General features: G+C 38.8%; 1 protein-coding gene across 3 annotated transcripts in view; it reads right to left on the bottom strand.

Moving 5' to 3' along the window:
• Window positions 1–5336: 5336 nt before the first annotated feature.
• The window catches only part of RAP1B (RAP1B, member of RAS oncogene family), a 45050-nt gene continuing 28263 nt past the window's right edge, over window positions 5337–22123 (bottom strand). For all 3 annotated transcript variants that reach the window (XM_073000394.2, XM_073000393.2, XM_078376914.1), the window contains 5 exons: window positions 21525–21581; window positions 20425–20565; window positions 18895–19038; window positions 12958–13073; window positions 5337–8256 (listed from right to left, as the gene is read on the bottom strand). In XM_073000394.2, the coding sequence (XP_072856495.1) occupies window positions 12987–13073; window positions 18895–19038; window positions 20425–20565; window positions 21525–21581 (429 nt within the window). In that variant the 3' untranslated portion in view covers window positions 5337–8256; window positions 12958–12986. The remainder of the gene's footprint in view (window positions 8257–12957; window positions 13074–18894; window positions 19039–20424; window positions 20566–21524; window positions 21582–22123) is intronic.

Here is a 22123-nt window from a genome sequence, read left to right as displayed (position 1 = left end):
ATCAGTCTACATCCCAATCCCAAAGAAAGGCAGTGCCAAAGAATGCTCCAACTACCGTACAATTGCACTCATTTCGCACGCTAGCAAGGTTATGCTCAAAATCCTACAAGGTAGGCTTCAGCAGTATGTGGACCGAGAACTCCCAGAAGTACAAGCTGGATTCCGAAGAGGCAGAGGAACTCGAGACCAAATTGCTAACTTGAGCTGGATTATGGAGAAAGCCAGAGAGTTCCAAAAAAATATCTACTTCTGCTTCATTGACTATGCGAAAGCCTTTGACTGTGTGGACCACAGCAAACTATGGCAAGTTCTTAAAGAAATGGGAGTGCCTGACCACTTTATCTGTCTCCTGAGAAACCTATATGTGGGACAGGAAGCAACAGTTAGAACTGGTCATGGAACAACTGAGTGGTTCAAAATTGGGAAAGGAGTACGGCAAGGCTGTATATTGTCCCCCAGCTTATTTAACTTATATGCAGAATACATCATGCGGAAGGCTGGACTGGAAGAAACCCAAGCCAGAATTAAGATTGCCGGAAGAAATATCAACAACCTCCGATATGCAGATGATACCACTCTGATGGCAGAAAGTGAGGAGGAATTAAAGAACCTTGTAATGAGAGTGAAAGAGGAGAGTGCAAAAAACGGTCTGAAACTCAACATCAAAAAAACTAAGATCATGGCCACTGGTCCCATCACCTCCTGGGAAATAGAAGGGGAAGATATGGAGGCAGTGTCAAATTTTATCTTCCTGGGCTCCATGATCACTGCAGATGGAGACAGCAGCCCTGAAATTAAAAGGCGCCTTCTTCTTGGGAGGAAAGCGATGACAAATCTGGACAGCATCTTAAAAAGCAGAGACATCACCTTGCCAACAAAAGTCCGAATAGTCAAAGCTATGGTTTTTCCTGTCGTGATGTATGGAAGTGAGAGCTGGACCATAAAGAAGGCTGACCACCGAAGAATTGATGCCTTTGAATTGTGGTGCTGGAGGAGGCTCTTGAGAATCCCCTGGACTGCAAGGAGAACAAACCTATCAGTTCTAAAGGAAATCAACCCTGAGTGCTCACTGGAAGGACAGATCCTGAAGCTGAGGCTCCAGTACTTTGGCCATCTAATGAGAAGAAAAGACTCCCTGGAAAAGACCCTGATGTTGGGAAAGTGTGATGGCAAGAGGAGAAGGGGACGACCGAGGATGAGATGGCTGGACAGTGTCTGCGAAGCAACCAACATGAACCCGACACAACTCCGGGAGGCAGTAGAAGACAGGAGGGCCTGGCGTGCTCTGGTCCATGGGGTCACGAAGAGTCGGACACGACTAAACGACTAAACACATGTACATATTGCATGTTATAAATCTAGTCATGGTGTTATGTGGCATTTGGAAGTCTGACGGGCCATGGATAGAAGCTATTTTTTAGCCTATTTGGCTGGCTGGCTATGCTTCTGTATCTCTTGCCCAATGGTACAAGTATGAAGAAGTGCTGTCCTGCGTGAGAGTCCTCCATAAGGATTTTACTCATTCTGTTGAGACAGTGAGACCTGGCGATTTACTCCAGTGGGTTTATGGGGTAACCCATGATTTTTTGTGCTGTACTCATCATCCTCTGTAGTGCCTTGTCTGCGGTTGTTAAGCCAGCGTACAATACCATGACACAGTATGCAAGGATACTTTCTATTGTTGACCGGTAGAGAGATGTTCATCTGACACTGTGCCACCTGGCGTAACATGTTCCATCCAGAGTTGTGCCCGGTATCTATTTATAAGTAAGTCTTTAAAGTGAGTCTTGTGGCGCAGTGGTTAAAACGCTGTACTGCAGCTAAAACTGTGCTCACGACCTGGGGTTCAAATCCCAGGTAGCCGGCTCAAGGTTGACTCAGCCTTCCATCCTTTCGAGGTCGGTAAAATGAGTACCCAGCTTGCTGGGGGGGGGCAATGTGTAGCCTGTATAATTAAATTGTAAACCGCCCGGAGAGTGCTTGTAGCGCTATGGGGTGGTATATAAGTCCAATAAATAAATAAATAAATAAATAAATAAATAAATAAATAAATAAATAAATAAAGCCGCCCCGAGTAGACATGGTCTAGAGGGGCGGGGTATAAATCTAATAAATAAATAAATACATAAATAAATAATTCTTTTGTCACTGTCCATATTGTTGTTGATGTCAGTATTTTTGAGCACATCTTCCTCATCCCACTTTTCAGTTATTCCCTCCAGGTTCCACTCCATTCAATCCACTCCAGATAACTTTGCTCCACTCCATTCAATCCTTTGTTCCTACATATTTAATACTTCTCCCTAAATTGTTTCTTTTCGGCATCTTTTTAAGGGTAAAACTTTGATTCCTCCAGAATTTCATGATATGCAGGTGGCCATGGATATTTGCAAATGAAGTGAATAACCATCAGACAGCAGTGCCCATATCCATTTTACAATCTTTTTTTGCTGCCCTCATTGTTTAAAGTCAGATTCATTGATAGTATAATGGACTAAAACCTGTCAAGCCAGCTACGCACATTGAAACTCTGTTTTCCAGTGTCTAGCAATTCCAAGTGCTACACATTTTCATCTTTATTTAGTTTCTGATCGGATGTGCTAGGACAGACTAACACAGCCATCTCTTCTAAAACTAAAAGCACTGGATTTAGCCAAATAGTGGAGATCATCAACATCATGAATAAACTTGCACCGATCTCTTTATTTTTGACCATATAAAAATGTATATGTGCCATGCAGTCTCACTGTAATGCCTGACGAAGTGGGCTTGATCCATGAAGGCTCACAGTTAGAATTGCTGGATAGCTCAGTGGTTTTAAGTATCCAGCTGCAAAGCCAGAGGTTGTAAGTTTGATTCCCACTGTGCCTCCTTGATGCTTTTGAATTGTGGTGCTGGAGGAGGCTCTTGAGAGTCCCCTGGACTGCAAGGAGAACAAACCTATCCATTCTAAAGGAAATGAACCCTGAGGGCTCACTGGAAGGACAGATCCTGAAGCTAAGGCTCCAATACTTTGGCCATCTCATGAGAAGACTCCCTGGAAAAGGCGATGTTAGGAAAGGCGATGTGAAGGCAAGAGACGGGGACGACAGAGGATGAGATGGTTGGACAGTGATGGCCCCAACTTTGGGATGCAGTGGAAGACAGGAGGGCCTGGCATGCTCTGGTCCATGAGGTCATGAAGAGTTGGACATGACTTAACGACTAAACAACAGTGCCTCCTTGACAGGGGATGGACTTGATAATCCATAAGATCCCTTACAGCTCTGTGGTTCTAAGGTTGTTATTATAGTCTTAAAGTGCAACAAGCTTTTCTTATTTTATTTTTATTTTGTAATCCAAAAAGTGCTGGAGATACAATTGCAGATCCTGGATACAAGTGACGTAACAGAGGGTTACAATTTCATTTGAACCTCTTATAAGATTTTTCTTCTGCTTCTGCCCCATTTCCTGACTTCACAGGTGCTTTTACATTTCTGAGCCAAACCTTAATTTAGAACAAGGATACTCTGGGCACTGCCATTCCCCATTTTACAGTCATTTCAGTCATGGCACCGACATAAAATAATTACTGGAGTAAAATCTGCTTCTGTTCCCAAGGTGTTAAAAACATTTACTAATAAACTATTTTGTTGCAAGAATGAATAATATAATTTCAAAGGAAAAATGTTACCAATAATTATGTACATCCTTGGCCAGCTGTAATTGATAATTAAAAAAAAACAACATGCTACGGTGAGCAGTATTGGTTCAGCCAGCCTACCTGCCAATATCCCCATCAGCTATCTCTGTTTGACTGGGCATTTGTGGACATAGAACTTCAATCCAAACTGCATCATGATATCTGACAACCATTCTCATAAGTCTTGAATTAGTGGAAAGCGCTTCCAAACTTAGGAGAGGCTCAGCTTCAGATGCCTTGGCAGTGGCTTTCAGAAGGCTTAGCCTTGTATTATTAAAGGTAAATAAATGATTATTTCAATTGTTGACATTTTCACTTGACCAGATGTGTTGGAAGAACCTGCTTTTCTCTGCAGCTATTACATATATGGAAGCAGTCCTCTCCTGTGCCAACCTTAACGAAGCCCTACCCACTTTGTCTTTGTATGAACAAGAACAGTATTCAAGATGACTTTATTAGAATTTGAATGGTTACAGGTTTAAGGCTTAGGCTTCCGAAGTCCTGACCTGTTCAGAAGATGGCTGAGAAGGGCTAGTTCTTTTACAGAGAAATAATGGCGGCTAGTGACTCTCATAGCAAGATAATCTCCCCCCCACCTGTTTGTTGCAGTGTGCTTTAAGATAAGCTACTTCTGAAGAAAGTCCAGAAAGCTTCAGCTTGATTACATTGCACATACTAAAAAATCTTAATACATAACTCCAATTTCTTGCAGGCTACTGGTATACCTGCAGGTTTAATTCAGAATGCGTCTTCTCATTACATACTGTCACTTCTAGCTTCTCGCCCCCAGATGAATTTATGAGCTTTGAAATATCCTGACATTAACAACCCAGCTGAAGCATTGCAAATTAAAAAGTCATGGATTCCTTTATTGAGTCAATCCTTCTTCCTCTCATCTTACTGCCTTCAACTTTTCTTATTGGCTTCTCCAGTGGAGTTGCCTTTTCTCATGATATGTCCAAAGTATATTTAAAATTCTCAACATCTTTGATGCAGATTTGAAAGGCTGTTTTCAAATGTACTGATCCTTATCGTAAGTCCTTCCTGACCGCCAGTCTTCAAGAGTAGCAAAGCTGGCTTGAACTAGAAACATGTGATCCAAGCTGACCTACTTCCTAATTTATATAGACTTTCCTCCTTTCAACTCTGCCTTGTAAGCAAGTCTGTAAGACCTTCCCCCTTCAAGTCTGCTTTGTAAATAACTTATTCCCAAAATGATCAGGTAGTTTTTCACTTATTCTCCAGAAGACATCAAAGAGGCCACAGTCCTAAAAAAATCTACAGAGGTTGGAAAATTTACCCAAGCTGCAGAACTCTATAATTTCAACAAAAGTGAAGTATCAGGAAATGGTCACTTAATAGCAGAAGGTCCAGTCTTAAGACACTTCCCTAATGAGGAAGACTTGAAAATGGTTCTATGTAGTTCCGTAACTTTGAAAATTTAGCCTCCAAACCAGGGGTAAGAATGTTGTTGGATGGCTGCCCTATTAATTCCTCACTATTAGCTATTCTAGCTAAATCTGTTGTAGTTGAACACCTAAAAACTGACAGGTTACCTAGTCCATAATCCAAGAGTAAACAAATGAGGGAGAGAAGAGGGTCATGGCTTTTTTTTCTGTTTGTAATTCTCAAAAACTCAATGAAACAACATATATAAAAAAAGATACAGGTAGATTTTTAATGGAAGAAGTGTTACATAACTTTCCTATTTAATATGCACATTTAACAACCTCAGGATTTTTTTCCTATTAAGATACAAGGTAAGCATTCCTGTTTTATACATCTTAAGATAGGTGTTTATGTCCACTTATCTTAGAAATACTTCATATATGTTCTCACTTTGTATTGTTGTGCAAATTGAATACATTGCTTAGAAAGAAATATAAGACACAAATAATATAATTCCATCAGAAGGTAATGCATATGGAAGTGTGATCAGAAGTGCAATATTTACACTGCTACCTGGCATTATACTTGTATTATATAGAAAGACCATTAACATTTTCTTAAGACTTGGGCTATTTCCAAAGAAAAGGGGAATGGGCGAAGTCGTTGGGCCAAGACAAATGGATGGTAATGGGCCTTTGATATCTGAATATACTACACTTTTCCTCTGACCCCCTTCCACTCTTACCTATCTAATCCACACACTGCAGGGAGCAACCACATGCTTCAGAATAAAAAAAAAATCTAGCAAGAGTTCTGTTTCCTTAAATAATGCAGGACCACAACCAGGAAAGGTGCTTTCATTCACCATAAGATGTTCTGAATAGTCCTGCATAGTGGAGTGAAAGGCAGAAAAAATGAGTACAACCTCCTCCAAAAGAAAAGTAGTCCCAACAGCTGGTTACTGGTATGATACTGATGTCCAAATGGCCAGAGAAAATCAGTGCGATCTCCAGAATACAAATATAGTGCTAGATGGTGAACCCATCATGCTTTAGTTGAATGCCTTTGAACATTTCAAGGGCAGCCCTATGTACAATACATTGCATTAAGCCAGTCGTGATACTATGAAGATGTGAATGACATTGCCAAGTCTATGTTAGACAAAAATATTTTTCTCACTAGAGGGCCACCATTTGTCTGTCCAGGCTACCGGTAAGTTCAGGAACATACATTATACTAGTCCAAGAAAAGAGTGCCACACATCACCAGTGAAACTTGTAACTTTTTCTTAAATTAATGATTCTATTTTCATTTCTGGGATCCTGAGATCAGTTTTCAAAGCAAGACAAGGTCAAGAAACATTGCCCAGAGAAGATAGTATAATTTGCTGGCTATGCTATGAAACACGCAGTTTAATCTTAAAATGGTGAGCTGAAAACTGGATAATATATCAGGTAATATACATTCATTTGCCTTCTTGAGCCAAGATTAGGAGAAAAATCTGCACACTGTGGCAGTATTCTGAAACAGAAGTATCCTACAAATAGCAGTTACAGATTCCTGTGATTGATCTTCAGTAAACAACAGAAGTTTGGCATACTCCAGGAGCATTCTACGAGAAATTGTACTTAGAATAATTGATACGACCCATTTTAGTTTTCCCCTCTCTGATGTTTCCTAATGAAAAGGCAGAATTTGAAAAATGCACATTTTTAGAACAGATGCTCACTAATGAAGGATGCCCCAACTCCAGAAAATTTCTACTGAAATGAAGAAATTATTGATTTAGAGCACAGTCATGATGGCAGAACTGGACTGAATACATGCTGGATGAATAATGTTTTCTTGAGGTCTTAAATTCTGCTTGTCCAAGAAATGTTAACACCTTATTACTGGTATTATTGAAGCATACACAAAACATTCAGTTACAGGTAGTTGTAATGCAAGCCCTTGCATGGCAATCCAAATTTATTGAACTACTGATGCTAAGTCATACAAAATTGCACCACTTTTAATTAAGGCTTTTCGTTTACATTTGGCCACCTCAAAGCAGTTGTAACATTAGGTTGGTCAATTTAAATACTGTGGCTCCCTGTTGGATTTTACACGCAATCTTTACACCCAAACGTTAATGCATACAAAGCAACAAGGCATTGTTAAATAAATCAGCAAAAATCGGTAATTACTGCAACTTAGGCCCTGGGACCAATTACACATGATTAAAATTACTTCCCACATTCACATCCACAGTACTCGTCCACCATTTAACATCTCAACCAAAACGTTACACATGTAAAACAATCACTAACAGGCAAAAGTACTAAACCTGTATATTTGGTATTGCAAATACACTTATGCATGAGCAAGCAAGGGAATTCACAGTGAGAATCTACAGCTGCAGAAGCCCAAAAATGATTTACAAAAAATTGTTAAATCATTAAAAAATTGTTTTAAAATATACACTTCTTGTTGTAGACCCCCACTGTACACACAACTATAAACATTGTTCCCTATGTAAACAAGGAAAAGGAAACATACAATAAAAGGTTGAAAAATCTGGACATTTCCTTCGCAACAGATATTAAAGGCAATGTCTTTAGACAGACATTATACTGAAAGGACTCATTTTAAAGACTAGATCACTGTCTCCACAGGTTTTTTAAATCCTAAAATTAAAAAACTAGATAGCTGTTGTGTTAATCAAAGCGCTTTTGTACAATACAATGATGATCCTGTATTTCTCTTAAAAAAGTTACAATAAGCTACAAATACCGATGAAGCAAAGTTATCTGGAGTAGTTTATATAGGAGCTCTTTGGACTTTCTTTTATTACGCTAAAATAGTGGTGCTTTTAGGATTTACATTATTGTACTCTCCAATAGGAAGTATGGGGTTTGTTGCAGTATACAGTACAGTTTTCATACATGTACAACATTTGTGGATGAACAATGTCTCTTATGAGTAATACTGGATGTAGGCTCTGGTTTTACCAGTTGCATACACTTAGATTATTTATAAGTCAAAATCTCTCGTGACACTGGAAAGTGATTAGAATGTGCAAACTGATGTAGTAGTTGTCATCCATTTCATAAGGGTACCACCACAGGAAAGTCCATTTAAGATGTTGGTAGGTTGAATAAAGTTGGAATGCTGGCACTGTTGTAATCAGCAACAGTTCTTCAGACCTAGAGAATTGAAAAAATATATAGAGAGTTTTAGCACTTATCCAATAATTAAGCAATGAAGCAGCATAGTTGTGTTTAGGTAAAAAGGTATTTCATATTGTAGGCTACAGTAGGATTCTTAACCTCATACTCTTTTTGTGTAAGTTACTGCTATACACTGGTCTTCAAATATATAAGGTTCAGAGTAGAACCAAAGGAAATCTAAAATAGCAAGAGCTCACTACAGCACATAGGCTTTGTGGATTCAAATACTGTACTGTATTCCGACAATCTATGCATTGTCATTTTACTTCTATTTTGTCAGCATAATCTTTTTTCAAACATACATTAAAATAAAAAAGAATTAACTCTCCTTACAGAGGCAATTTAGAGAGAAGCAGTAAATGTAATTCAATATTGGAGTGGCCAGATTCCTATTACTTATGTACACTGATATTAAGTCAAATGGCATAAATCACATCAACCACTGCACAGCAAGGAATACAAACCCGGATTCTTTTAAGGAGCAGCAATTTGCCACTGTGATCTACACTTTTTGACATATGCCAGTAGACATAAGTAAACAGAGTAAATCACAGCAACAAACTGTCACTAGTTAAGGAGGTGAAATTTGTATTCCTTGCTGTGCACCAGTCACTGTGTTTTATGCTGTCTGACATATGCTGACTTAAATAAGTAATAGAATTCTGGCCAATATGTTTTACAAGAACTTCACTGATCTTTCTATCTTGCTATGCCCTCGCATAACAATCAGCTCTTCCATTTATGCTCGAGAAAATGGAGTGAGCCCTGCTTCTTCTATGGTTTACGAATCCCACAGCACCTGCTTCTGTGCTTACACTGATGACCAGTGAACCAATAAAACACCATAACAAACAATTCATGCTCTCCATGTTTTATAATGATAATGAAAAATTGCTATATAAAGATATGATCTCCCTCCTGCTGATTGCTGCATGCCTTGGAATTGCTAGACACTGGAAAACAGAGTTTCAATGTGCGTAGCTGGCTTGACAGGTTTTAGTCCATTATACTATCAATGAATCTGACTTTAAACAATGAGGGCAGCAAAAAAAGATTGTAAAATGGATATGGGCACTGCTGTCTGATGGTTATTCACTTCATTTGCAAATATCCATGGCCACCTGCATATCATGAAATTCTGGAGGAATCAAAGTTTTACCCTTAAAAAGATGCCGAAAAGAAACAATTTAGGGAGAAGTATTAAATATGTAGGAACAAAGGATTGAATGGAGTGGAGCAAAGTTATCTGGAGTGGATTGAATGGAGTGGAACCTGGAGGGAATAACTGAAAAGTGGGATGAGGAAGATGTGCTCAAAAATACTGACATCAACAACAATATGGACAGTGACAAAAGAATTATTTATTTATGTATTTATTTATTAGATTTATACCCCGCCCCTCTAGACCATGTCTACTCGGGGCTTTATTTATTTATTTATTTATTTATTTATTTATTTATTTATTCATTCATTCATTCATTCATTCATTCATTCATTCATTCATTCATTCATTCCATTTATACCCCGCCTATCTGGTCATATATACATGACATACTCGTGTGGATTTGAATTTTGATATGGCAAGGAGAGAAATCCCTGTTGACCGAAAGGCTGGGGACTTGTTAGCAATTTTAGGGCAAAAGATGGTATTCTACTATGCTTCACTCTATGTACTTTTAGAAACCAACTGCTCCAGCAATAAAAAACTGTAAAGTTTACAGTAAAACATAAATATTTAAATAAACCCATTACTTTTGAACTAAAGGATGTTTTAAAAACATTTTAAATAAAATATAAACATATTAAGCTGAGTATAGATTTAGGTCAATGCAACAAAGGAAGGTGAACAAGACTCCCCTCCCCCACTTCCCATAGTAACTCCTCCACATCCATTCCCATAAAGTACAAAAAAGAGTAGGGGACCTTGCTGGAAGTTGGGAGGTTTGGTGTAGGAAATAGAGGCACCTTCTGTGAGTAAAACAACAATCTCCTACTATTTCCTACCAACTAAAAAAGACAAGCAAATTTTTGTACTCAAAATTCTTCTGAATTCAAGGTACATTGCCTAGAAAAGTGCAAGAAAGAACCAAGTCCAAGAATTGATTAAATCCAACTTGCTTCATCACAACAGATTTTACTTTACATATAAAATCTAAAAGGGCAAGGGTTCCACAATATATTACACATTTTATGCCAACATAAAGAATGAGTACTCCCCAGATGTTAAGACTACAAACTCTCTCATCATTCCTCCTCATTGGCTATCTGGAGTTTATGGAGCTGGAGATGAATATTTGATGTACTAAAGGTTCTCTGTTCCATTCTATTGTTATAATTCTGTAGCATAAAAAGTAATGAACATGCTGAAGCATTCTTTCTAGGAGTATAATGCCCACTGAACCAAACACTCTTGGAAACTCAGCCATTACTGGCATGTACCTGGAGACAAGAATGTGATCCTGAACAGTCTAAAACCAATTCTGAAACAATCAAAAAGATCAGGATATTTCAAGGTATGACCAGGTATAAAATATGTGCATCCCACTAGCCTTACAAGCACTGGGTTTTATGTGGCAGATTCATGCATAATAATGATATCAAGATTATTAGTAATACACTGTACACTTAATTGTGAAATGACTCTCCACCATGAGCAGCTCATCTATTTGAATACAAAATGCACATGCCGTCTTGTTGGTGGCAAGAAATGTCATTGCCTTTTCAAAGCTTCTTAAGATTAGCCTTGCTACTGTTTTTATGACTTAACATTATTTTTCATAGTCAAATGTCAAAATAGTCCTTGTTCCATACGCACACTGCAATTTACTTACATTGTGCTTGTAATTATATGCAACATTTTGGCTGAAGTTTAGCCACTTAATTTGTGGGTAATGGATTTCAAGCTTCTACTAATATACTTGTGAGAAGGTGCAGGCACACATCCCTAGTAAACCATTTGGCCCTAGCCCACAGGTAGCAGGCAGCCAGGAGGAGGGGGAGTTGCCTCAGAATCAGGCTGGCTGGAGGGAAGTCCCCGCAGCTGCAGGAGAGACAGTGTCCTGATGAGAAATAGCTGGATCAAGGGGAATAAAAGAGCAGAACTGGAAGGCAAGGAGTCACTACCTATCTTGGAAAAAGAGGATGTGTTGGAGGATGCCAGAAGCTGTCTACCAGCATCAGGTTTAGTGGCTTGTGACAGGAGTCAGGCAACATGGACACTTGCCACACGTTTGGACAAGGCTATGTTAGCCTGGACGCGGCCACAGTTCTGGAGAGGCAAGTGACAGAAGGGACGGGGAGATGAGCAGCAGAAACTAAGCCCTTGTACTCATTTATACAAGCTTTCTCTAAAAGAGGTGTGTCCTGGACCAAAGCATTCCCTTTCTGCCTTCCAGAACCTGGATCCTGGTGGAATTCCAGTAAGACTCACTGGGCCCCCAAGTTAACAAGAAGTTTAGTTTAGTAACTCTGTGAGAACTGTGGGGGAAAAAGGCAGAGAGAACTGCTGCATTTTCTTGATTTCAGCCAATTACGACTATCGAACAAGTTGCTGCAGCTGGATTACTGACTGGAAATGGTTAGATGGAGCATATAACTAATACAACAACTTTGCTGGCAACCTGTTTCTAGGCTGAATCAAAGTGCTGATTATTACCTATAAAACCTTATACAGTTTGAGTCCAGGTTATCTGAAGGATTGTTAAATTCTATATGAGCCACTTCAGCTTTAAAGATCTTCTGGGAGGCTATTCTCTCAGTCCCACCATCCTCATAGGCTCTGAGAGAGAGACCTCTTAATGACTGTTCTCAGGCTTTGGAATGCACTGCTCTGAGAAGCCATGTTAACCCCTCCCTCTTGCCCTTCCATCATCAAACAAAGGCCTTTTTCACACAAGCATTTATGCAACATGTGGTTTTGGTGGGGTTTTTTTTTTTTGAGTGCTACAATTATTGGATTTACAGATTTTTATTATGATTCTAAGATGTTCTTAGAAGTATTTTAATATCATTTTAATACTGCTTAATTGGTATTTTTAGCGCTGTGTCTGATGGATTTTTTTAAAATGGTGATTATTAGATAGTTTTGATTGACGGTGAGCTATCTTAAGTCTGCTATGGGGAGAAAGGCAGAATATGAATTAAAATAAATAATAAGTAACATGCATTGATCCCAGCTACTGCAAATGAAGTTCCTCCCTCAAAACAAGATTTTCCCACTTCCCTCTTCCTTCAGTAGCCCCATGGACTGAAGGGGCTGATTACAGTTGAAATAATAACTGTCAAAAAACAAGGGCCTCTCCTTATATGTCCTCTACTTGCAGAAGTATATGCTTGGACCTATCCTATAAGCAGTCTGCAATTCTTCACCTGTATGTCAGTTCCACAGTCAGCTCATACATACTAGTTAGTTTCAAAACTAACATTTAACCTAAGCTAGATTTGAATAATTCAAGTGATTAGGAGATTCAAAAATATACCATTACTAGATGTGCTTTCATATTGATGTAAAATTCTTTTTTGTTTGTTTGTTACACTTATATATTGCTTTATGTGTTAGTAAGCTGCCTAGAGTGGTCACAAGACCAGTTAGGCAGGATATTAAATAAATAAATAAATAAATAAATAAATAAATAAATAAATAAATAAATGACAAGCCTTGTTTATTTTCAAACCTACCTGGCTCAGTGCTACAGTACACACATGTATTAAAGCAGCTGACATGATGACTTTTTGCGTGCTTTTCCAGGCACAGGAGTTTTTCTGTTAATTTGCCGCACAAGGTCGTAAAAGATCTGTAGATAAAGTTATATATATTCAATATTTTCCAAGGAGTTTAGCTATTTTAGATGTTTAAAAAGTGATAAACCTGAAAACATAAATGCCACTATAGGTATCTGGTAATGCCTCAAGCAGCCGACTTTTAATCCCTCTAAATGCAAAATGTTTAGGAAAACAAGTAAACAAGTGTTTTCTTCATGGAAGTAGTTTTACTAAATGCTTTGCGTGCCACAGAAGTAGATTTCTACCAAGGGCAATAATAGGCAAGTCTCAGGCTGCAAACCTAACACTTTCTAGAGTAGGACCCAAAAAATACAGGAAAATTATCCCCCACAAAACATGATCAAGATTGCATGGTGAACCAAGGAAATGCATATCTTTCTAGTGAGAAAAAAATTCTATAATATGCCCAAGTTATTCTTAAATGCGCTACGCATTTGCATCTGGGAAGCAGTTCTCTACTACCTTAAACACGAGAACATTGTTATGCAAGTGATACAACCTTCTAAAGAAAAACCCACACAAGTTAAATATCAGAGGTTGTTCTCTACCTGGAAGTAAAACAGCTACAATTTAAACACAGAGGAAAGAAAAGACAGGGAGCTAATAAGGGAGGCTCCAGATAGTCTCACAGCCACTTGATTAACAGCCTGGAAAGGTAAGACTTAAAATATTTACAAGATTTTTCAGATTGATAGAGAAAGGGAAAGAGAGAGAGGGAAGGAGAGATCAACCTTTGGTACTTATAATTCAGCTTTACCTCTCTGTCTGTCTTAAATGCTTTTTATTCTCCACTGAATCGAGCAGTTTTCAGAGGAGGAAGCACTCCTCCAATATTCCTTGTCCACCGCTCACCTCCCTCAGCAATTTCCCTCCTTGCTGCCTGTCATTCAACTTCTTGCTTTCTTTTCCACCCTAAGCCCTCCCTCCTTGCTATTTCACTTTCCAGCAGTTCCCTACTGGCCCCTTGTTCTTGATTTCCCACCTCATCTACCCTTGAGAACCCTTCTGTTCACCCCATTTTCTCTCTAGCACAGGGATTTCCCCCACATCCACAAGGGCTGACTAAAGCAACAGAAAAACAGAGCACTCCCCTCACTGGATCACAACCTATCCAGACCCTTTTAGAGAATCTAACTTCCTATTTCCCCCTCTCCTCGTTCATTCGTTTAGTCGTTTAGTCATGCCCGACCCTTCGTGACCCCATGGACCAGAGCACGCCAGGCTCTCCTATCTTCCACGGCCTCCCGGAGTTGGGTCAAATTCATTCTGGTAGCTTCAATGACATTGTCCAACCATCTCATCCTCTGTTGTCCCCGTCTCTTCTTGCCTTCACACTTTCCTAACATCAAGGTCTTTTCCAAGGAGTCTTCTCTTCTCATGAGATAATCAAAGTATTGGAGCCTCAGCTTCAGGATCTGTCCTTCCAGTGAGCACTCAGGGTTGATTTCCTTTAGAATGGTAATATTTGTTCTCCTTGCAGTCCAGGGGACTCTCAAGAGCCTCCTCCAGCACCACAATTCAAAAGCATCAATTCTTCGGCAGTCAGCTTTCTTTATGGTCCAGCTCTCACTTCCATACATCACGACAGGAAAAACCATAGCTTTGACTATGCGGACTTTTGTTGGCAAGGTGATGTCTCTGCTTTTTAGGATGCTGTCAAGGTTTGTCATCGCTTTCCTCCCAAGAAGCAGGCGTCTTTTAATTTCGGGGCTGCTGTCTCCATCTGCAGTGATTATGGAGCCCAAGAAAGTAAAATCTGTCACTGCCTCCATATCTTCCCCTTCTATTTCCCAGGAAGTGATTGGACCAGTGGCCATGATCTTAGGTTTTTTGATGTTGAGCTTCAGACCGTTTGTTTTTTTTTGCACTCTCCTCTTTCATCATCATTACAAGGTTCCTTAATTCCTCCTCACTTTCTGCCATCAGAGTGGTATCATCTGCATATCGGAGGTTGTTGATATTTCTTCCGGCAATTTTGATTCCGGCTTGGGATTCTTCCAGTCCAGCCTTTTGCATGATGTATTCTGCATATAAGTTGAACAAGTAGGGGGACAATATACACCCTTGTCGTACTCCTTTCCCAATTTTGAACCAATCAGTTGTTCCATATCCAGTTCTAACTGTTGCTTCCTGTCCCACGTATAGGTTTCTCAGGAGATAGATAAGCTGGTGAGGCACTCCCATTTCTATAAGGACTTGCCATAGTTTGCTGTGGTCCACACAGTCAAAGGCTTTTGCATAGTCAATGAAGCAGAAGTAGATATTTTTCTGGAACTCTCTGGCTTTCTCTATAATCCAGCGCATGTTAGCAATTTGGTCCCTAGTTCCTCTGCCCCTTTGAAATACCGATTGTACTTCTGGGAGTTCTCGGTCCACATACTGCTGAAGCCTACCTTGTAGGATTTTGAGCATAACCTTGCTAGCGTGTGAAATGAGTGCAATTGTACGCTAGTTGGAGCATTCTTAGGCACTGCCCTTCTTTGGGATTGGGATGTAGACTGATCTTTTCCAGTCCTCTGGCCACTGCTGAGCTTTCCAAACTTGCTAGCATATTGAATGTGGCACCTTAACAGCGTCATCTTTTAAGATTTTAAATAGTTCAACTGGAATGCCATCACCTTCACTGGCCTTGTTAGACAAGCTTTCTAAGGCCCACTTGACTTCAGGATGTCTGGCTCAAGGTCTACAACCACATTATCTGGGTTGTCTGGGATATCAAAATCTTTCTGGTATAATTCCTCTGTGTATTCTTGCCACCTCTCCTTGATGTCTTCTGCTTCTGTGAGGTCTCTCCCATTTTTGACCTTTATCATGTTCATCTTTGCACAAAATGTTCCTCTAATATCTCCAGTTTTCCTGAACAGATTTCTGGTTTTTCCTTTTCTGTTATTTTCCTCTATTTCTTTACATTGTTCATTTAAGAAGGCCCTCTTGTCTCTCCTTGCTATTCTTTGGAAGTCTGCATTCAGTTTTTTGTAGCCTTCCCTATTTCGCTTGCATTTTGTTTCCCTTCTCCTCTCTGCTATTTCTAAGGCCTCGTTGGACATCCACTTTGCTTTCTTGCATTTCCTTTTCTTTGGGATGGTTTTTGTTGCTGTCTCCTGTACAATGTTACGAGCCTCTATCCAAAGTTCTTCAGGCACTTTGTCCACCGAATCAAGTTCCTTGAATCTGTTCTTCATTTCCACTGTGCATTCATATGGATGTGGTTTAGATTATACCTGACTAGCCCAGTGGTTTTTCCTACTCTCTTCAGTTTAAGCTTGAATTTTGCTATGAGAAGCTGATGATCAGAGCCACAATCAGCTCCAGGTTTTGTTTTTGCCGATTGTATTGAGCTTCTCCATCTTTGGCTGCGGAGAATATAAACAATCTGATTTCGGTATTGCCCATCTGGTGATTTCCATTTGTAGAGTTCCCTCTTGTGTTGTTGGAAAACAGTGTTTGTGATGACCAGCTTGTTCTCTTGACAAAACTCTATTAGCCTTTGCCCTGCTTCATTTTGAACTCCAAGGCCAAACTTCCCTGTTGTTCCTTTTATCTCTTGACTCCCGACCTTAGCATTCCAATCCCCTAAAATGAGAAGAACATCTTTCTTTGGTGTCAGTTCTAGAAGGTGTTGTAAGTCTTCATAAAATTGGTCAATTTCAGTCTCCTCAGCATTGGTGGTTGGTGCATAAACCTGGATTACTGTGATGTTGAAAGGTCTGCCTTGGATTCGTATTGACATTCTATCATTTTTGAGATTATATCCCATTACAGCTTTTCCCACTCTTTTGTTGCCTATGAGGGCTACTCCATTCCTTCTGCGGGATTCTTGCCCACAATAGTAGATATGATAATCATCTGAACTGAATTCACCCATTCCCATCCATTTTAGTTCACTGACTCCCAGGATGTCCATGTTTATTCTTGCCATCTCCTGTTTGACCACATCCAGCTTCCCAAGGATCGTACATTCCAGGTTCCTATGCAGTATTTTTCTTTGCAGCATCGGACTTTCCTTTCACTTCCAGGCGCATCCACAGCTGAGCATCCTTTTGGCTTTGGCCCAACCACTTCATTAGCTCTGGAGCTACTTTACTTGTCCTCCGCTCTTCCTCAGTAACATGTTGGGCGCCTTCCGACCTGAGGGTCCCATCTTCTAGCGTCATATCTTTTAGCCTTTTGTTTCTGTTCATGGGGTTTTCTTGACAAAGATACTGGAGTGGCATTGCCAGTTCCTACTCCAGGTGGATTGCGTTTAGTCAGAACTCTCCACTATGACCTGTCCGTCTTGAGTGGCCCTGCACGGCATAGCCCGTAGCTTCCCTGAGTTACTCAAGTCCCTTCACCACAACAAGGCAGCAATCCGTGAAGGGGCCCCCTCTCCTAGACATCCTGATAGGCTGCTGATAGCAGCCCTTGCAGCGCTACTAGATAAAAAAATTCCCAAACATTTTTGACAGACATAAGATAAAGAAAGGTTAAACAAAAAAAGGACAAACACAAAAAAGAATAACATTTTTATCTGTTTTTCATTAACACAAATCCTTTGTGTTTATGATGCTCTCTTTCGTAACTGATGAAAGAATACAAAAGTGAAAAAAAGCTTTTTTCATTCCCCCACTCCTCATTACAACATGGAAGTCCTAGTAGCCCTACCAATCTGTTTTCAGGCATAATTTAAAGCGTTGGTTATGCTCTATAAAACCCTATATGACTTTGTTCTAGGTTATCTGAAGCAGGGTGTTCTTCAATATGAGCCAGCATAGCAGCTATAATCTTCAGGCAAGACCTTTCTGTCCTACCACCCTCAGATACGTGTTTGGTGGGAACATGAGAGAGGGTTTTTGGGTAGCCACCCCCAGGCTCTGGAACCTCTTTATTAAAGGGAGATTGGGCTAGTCCCTCAATGTTGTCTTTCTGCCAGCAGGCATCTGGCAACTGATTGGTAGAAAAGGATTTCAAAACAATATTTGTTTGTTTGTTTACTCAATTTATATACCATCCATCTAGCCAACAGCTGTTCTGGTGGTACACAACAAAAATATGAAAAATAGATTATTTATTTACTACAGACATTAAACAATGATTTGTCTCCATTCTTCTTGAGCCTTTCCAAGATCTGATGTAATCAGATGTAAACAGCTGCCTAGAGTCGTTCGACTAGATAGGCGGGATATAAATGCAATAAATAAAAAAATAAATCACAAATATTGGCTGGTCATTAGTCCAAACCAAAATATATACCTATACTGAAACACTTTCCTAAGACACTTTTCAAAGGTGTTTAAAACTGCTGTTTAACTTTTCAGAAATCCAGAATAAATGTTCAAAATAGAGTACTTGCAGCAAGACACGTAATATATGTACAATAAATTACAAAAAAGGACATGTGATGATTATATTGTAAGTATGCAGACATGCAAAATTACTAGGCTTTGCAGGAAATTCTGTATTTCAGGATAATTGAAACATGCCACAGAAAGTTAGAATAAGGATTTTAATAGTTAATAATCTAAAATCCTAATTCAAAAACTTTGCAGAAGTGTATAGACCACTGAAAGGCTTACATTAAAAAACCAGTGCTCTTGATCCAAACCAAGTTATTACACTTATTAGCAACTCTCTTCAAAAAGCTCACAGCAATTTACATAGGTTTCCTAGATTCTACCCAGGTCGCAGATTGCACCTAACTCATCCTATTAAATTTCAACACAAATAATGTCCTATATTTTATTTTACATTGTAAGACTAAGATTATAGTTATATAATGCACAAGAAGTGTGTATCTAATGTACCATACTGGTTAGATAAAACGAATCTCACCGAAATGTTTAAAGTATTTACCTCATTAACATTTATCTTTGATTTTGCAGAAGACTCTAAGAATGCACAGTTATTCCATTGCCTTGCTAAATTCTGTCCTTGCTCTTTCCCCACAACTCTTTCATCTTCCAAATCACACTTGTTGCCAACCAGAATCATTGGTACCTATAGTGATAAACCATATATGCATATTTGTGAGAATCAGAAAATCATTGCAGCTACAAACTCAAGTCAAACTCAAGATTTTAAATTTTAAATTTAAGTAGCAACCAGCATCAACAAATAGAGTAAATGTTACAGTAAAAGCATTTAAAATGAATCAGAACATTAAAGTAACTTTGAAGTAGGGCTGGGCAACACACTGTTTAGCTGCTGATGCTGTTGCCTATAATATGTTATATCCTTCCCCATGCCTAAAAAGCTGGGGTAGATATTAATAACTATCTTATAATGCCAGCCAATATATCTTTCTTTACACAGCCTAATTTAGTTTCAACATTTAGAAACCTGGAAATTCAGAAAATTTAATGGACAATATACTGCCAAGGCTCTACCTCAGAATTATCTGGAAGACTATCAGAGTAATTTATTAGCTGCTTGGGGTGGATTGCTCCACACAAATGTCAACCAAACACCTATTTCAAACTGCACCACATTCCAGCAAGAGTGCTGTGATATGTATCAGCAAAACTTAGGGAAAACTAAACTATTTGAGTCTCTTGATGTATCATGCTATGGCTGAAATCCTGTTCTGTAACATATGCTTGTGACAGGATGATGACATCAGCAGCAAGAGCAATTTTTTAGAAACTAAAAATCACCAGTGCTGATTACATCATCAGCATTACACAGATGAAAGTTATGGAACAGCATTTCAGCCAATATATCTGATATACTCAAACCACTGTTATTTTCTAGTGACAATTTATACAGGTTTCCAGAGAAAAAGCGTATTGGTTCAAAGACTAATAGCTATATATATGATGTACTTCATATCAAAATAAAGAGTAGGATTATCCAATTTTCATGTATACTCTTTGTTGCCTTGAACATTTCAGTTTATTTCTACTGCCCCTGATTAAAAAGAAACCGTTATACTTTTGATACTCCTTATTTCATTTAAACCTTTGCTATAAATCTGTGCCACCTCAATTACATAATGAATTAGTAACTAACTAGAGATATTTTATTAATTGACCACATCTAGGAAAGATGACAGGGAGTTCATTTTTGGCCAACATAACTTCCTATGCATATATATTAGAATGCCTCCATTTCGCAGTGTTCAAATAAAGTATGTTGGCTACAGAAGAGAAATAAACTATGGCCAGAATCCACTGAACTCTGGGCAGTGAATTGCTATTCATTAACAAGCTGCTGGTCATGTTCCTGGAGAATGCAGGAATGCAACCAGCATCTTATTAATGTGTGGAAATTTGCTGCCAAGACTTACATAATTTCCTTTATGCAAGCATAAATTGACAATAGGATTTTGGCCTATGTTTATATTATTATTAACCACTTTCACAGAAATGTCAGTAACATGCTTACATCATCAGTGTCTTTGACTCGAAGAATTTGTTCCCTTAAATCCTGCAAGTCATTAAATGTGGACTGTGCTGTGATGGAATATACTAAAGCAAATCCTTGACCGTTTTTCATATAGAGATCTCTCATGGCTGTAAACTGTTCCTGTAATACAAGACATAAAACGGAAAACTCAGAATTCAGATTTTAACAAAAGCAGCCTGACTTACCCCAGTGTGACACTAGTAACACAGATAAATTCCCTTGCCACTTCCTTCATATTCCAAATGGGGCTTGTCTGCCCTCTGGATAATTCCTTTATTCCAACCCCCTCTTAAAATCTAAACAGCATGAATAAAACATGCCACTGAGTATTAACAAGTCTTCAAAAATTTCTAAGTAAAAATAACTTTTATATCACAGTGAGTACAACCCCGGTTGGTTTTCCTGATCAAAATAATTCAGACAAAAATGGCAAACTTTTAGTCTTGCTTACAAAATGTTTTAGATCATTATGCTAACTGAAATCTCAATTGACTTCAGAGAGCAAAATCTTATTGAAAACCCATGTCACTGCTTGATGTACTGTGTATTTGGTGGGTTCTGAATTGGCTAGATCAGATTCATGAAGATGTACAAAATTTTACAGTGGTCCAAATGTACAGCAAAATTATTTCTATGCAGCTTCTACAACATTTATAGAATACCTGCTAGTACATCAGGGAACAGAGAAGATAACTCCCTGCCAAGGTTTTGATTAGCTACAACTCTCATCATGTCTGACAACTGGCTCTATGTGCTAAGTCTGAAGAGATACTGAGCAAAGATGCCAAAGTGAATGTGTGAATATTTCAGTATTTCATCTGCCTTTCAAATTCTAACCTGTCCTCTCATTTTGTTTTCTGCTAATTAAATCAGCACTGCTATGTCCCATTAATTTCACTGGCTTCTGTTGAATGGGTATAGAAGACTAATTGATGTGTGAATTAATAAGGAACTACAATGACATGCTCACTATAATCATGAAATCTAGTTTATTATGAAGCTCACTCACTGCTCTGTAAATCCATTTCATCTGTAAAAGCTGGCTTACAACAATGGTATATATAAATTTTTTTACATACCGTTCCTGCCGTGTCTAAGATTTCAAGCATACATTGTTGTGCATCTACTTCAACTTGCTGTCAAAAGAAGAGAAGCAAATTTGTACTGAAGCAGAAACAATGAAAGTTCAGATACTCAATTGTTTTCTTTTACAAGGTACCCATAATGCACAAGGTTTTGTCCCTTACCATATTCAGAGCAGATGGCAGGCTGTAAGAGAGTTTAAAAGTTTATATAATAAAATAGCAAAATAGTTTATTGATTTTGCTTGGGTCACTTGCTTGAGAGAGAAAAGATAGGAAGAACAAGATGGCAGTGAAAAAGTTACTGCCTGCTAACATTCTAAGGAATTTTGAGAAAGAGAAAACCAATTTTCATTAATATACGATGTCAAAGTCTATGATGGCAACCTGAATTGTGCATGGTACTGAGAGAGCAGCAGCTTGCCTAATATAGCAAATGAAGATAAAGCAAAGGCTGGTATCATTCACCTCTTGATTAATATCAATGCCTCTCAGCACTTTCGTCTCTCCCTCCCATGTCCGCCCCTAGTGGATACAACATCTTAAGCCCCATTATTTTCCTTTACAAACCACTTTCACATACATCTTTCTTTAGC

The sequence above is a fragment of the Pogona vitticeps genome, chromosome 5, assembly GCF_051106095.1.
Source record: "Pogona vitticeps strain Pit_001003342236 chromosome 5, PviZW2.1, whole genome shotgun sequence".
Taxonomy (NCBI): domain Eukaryota; kingdom Metazoa; phylum Chordata; class Lepidosauria; order Squamata; family Agamidae; genus Pogona; species Pogona vitticeps.
This window is presented reverse-complemented; position numbering and strand designations above follow the sequence as displayed.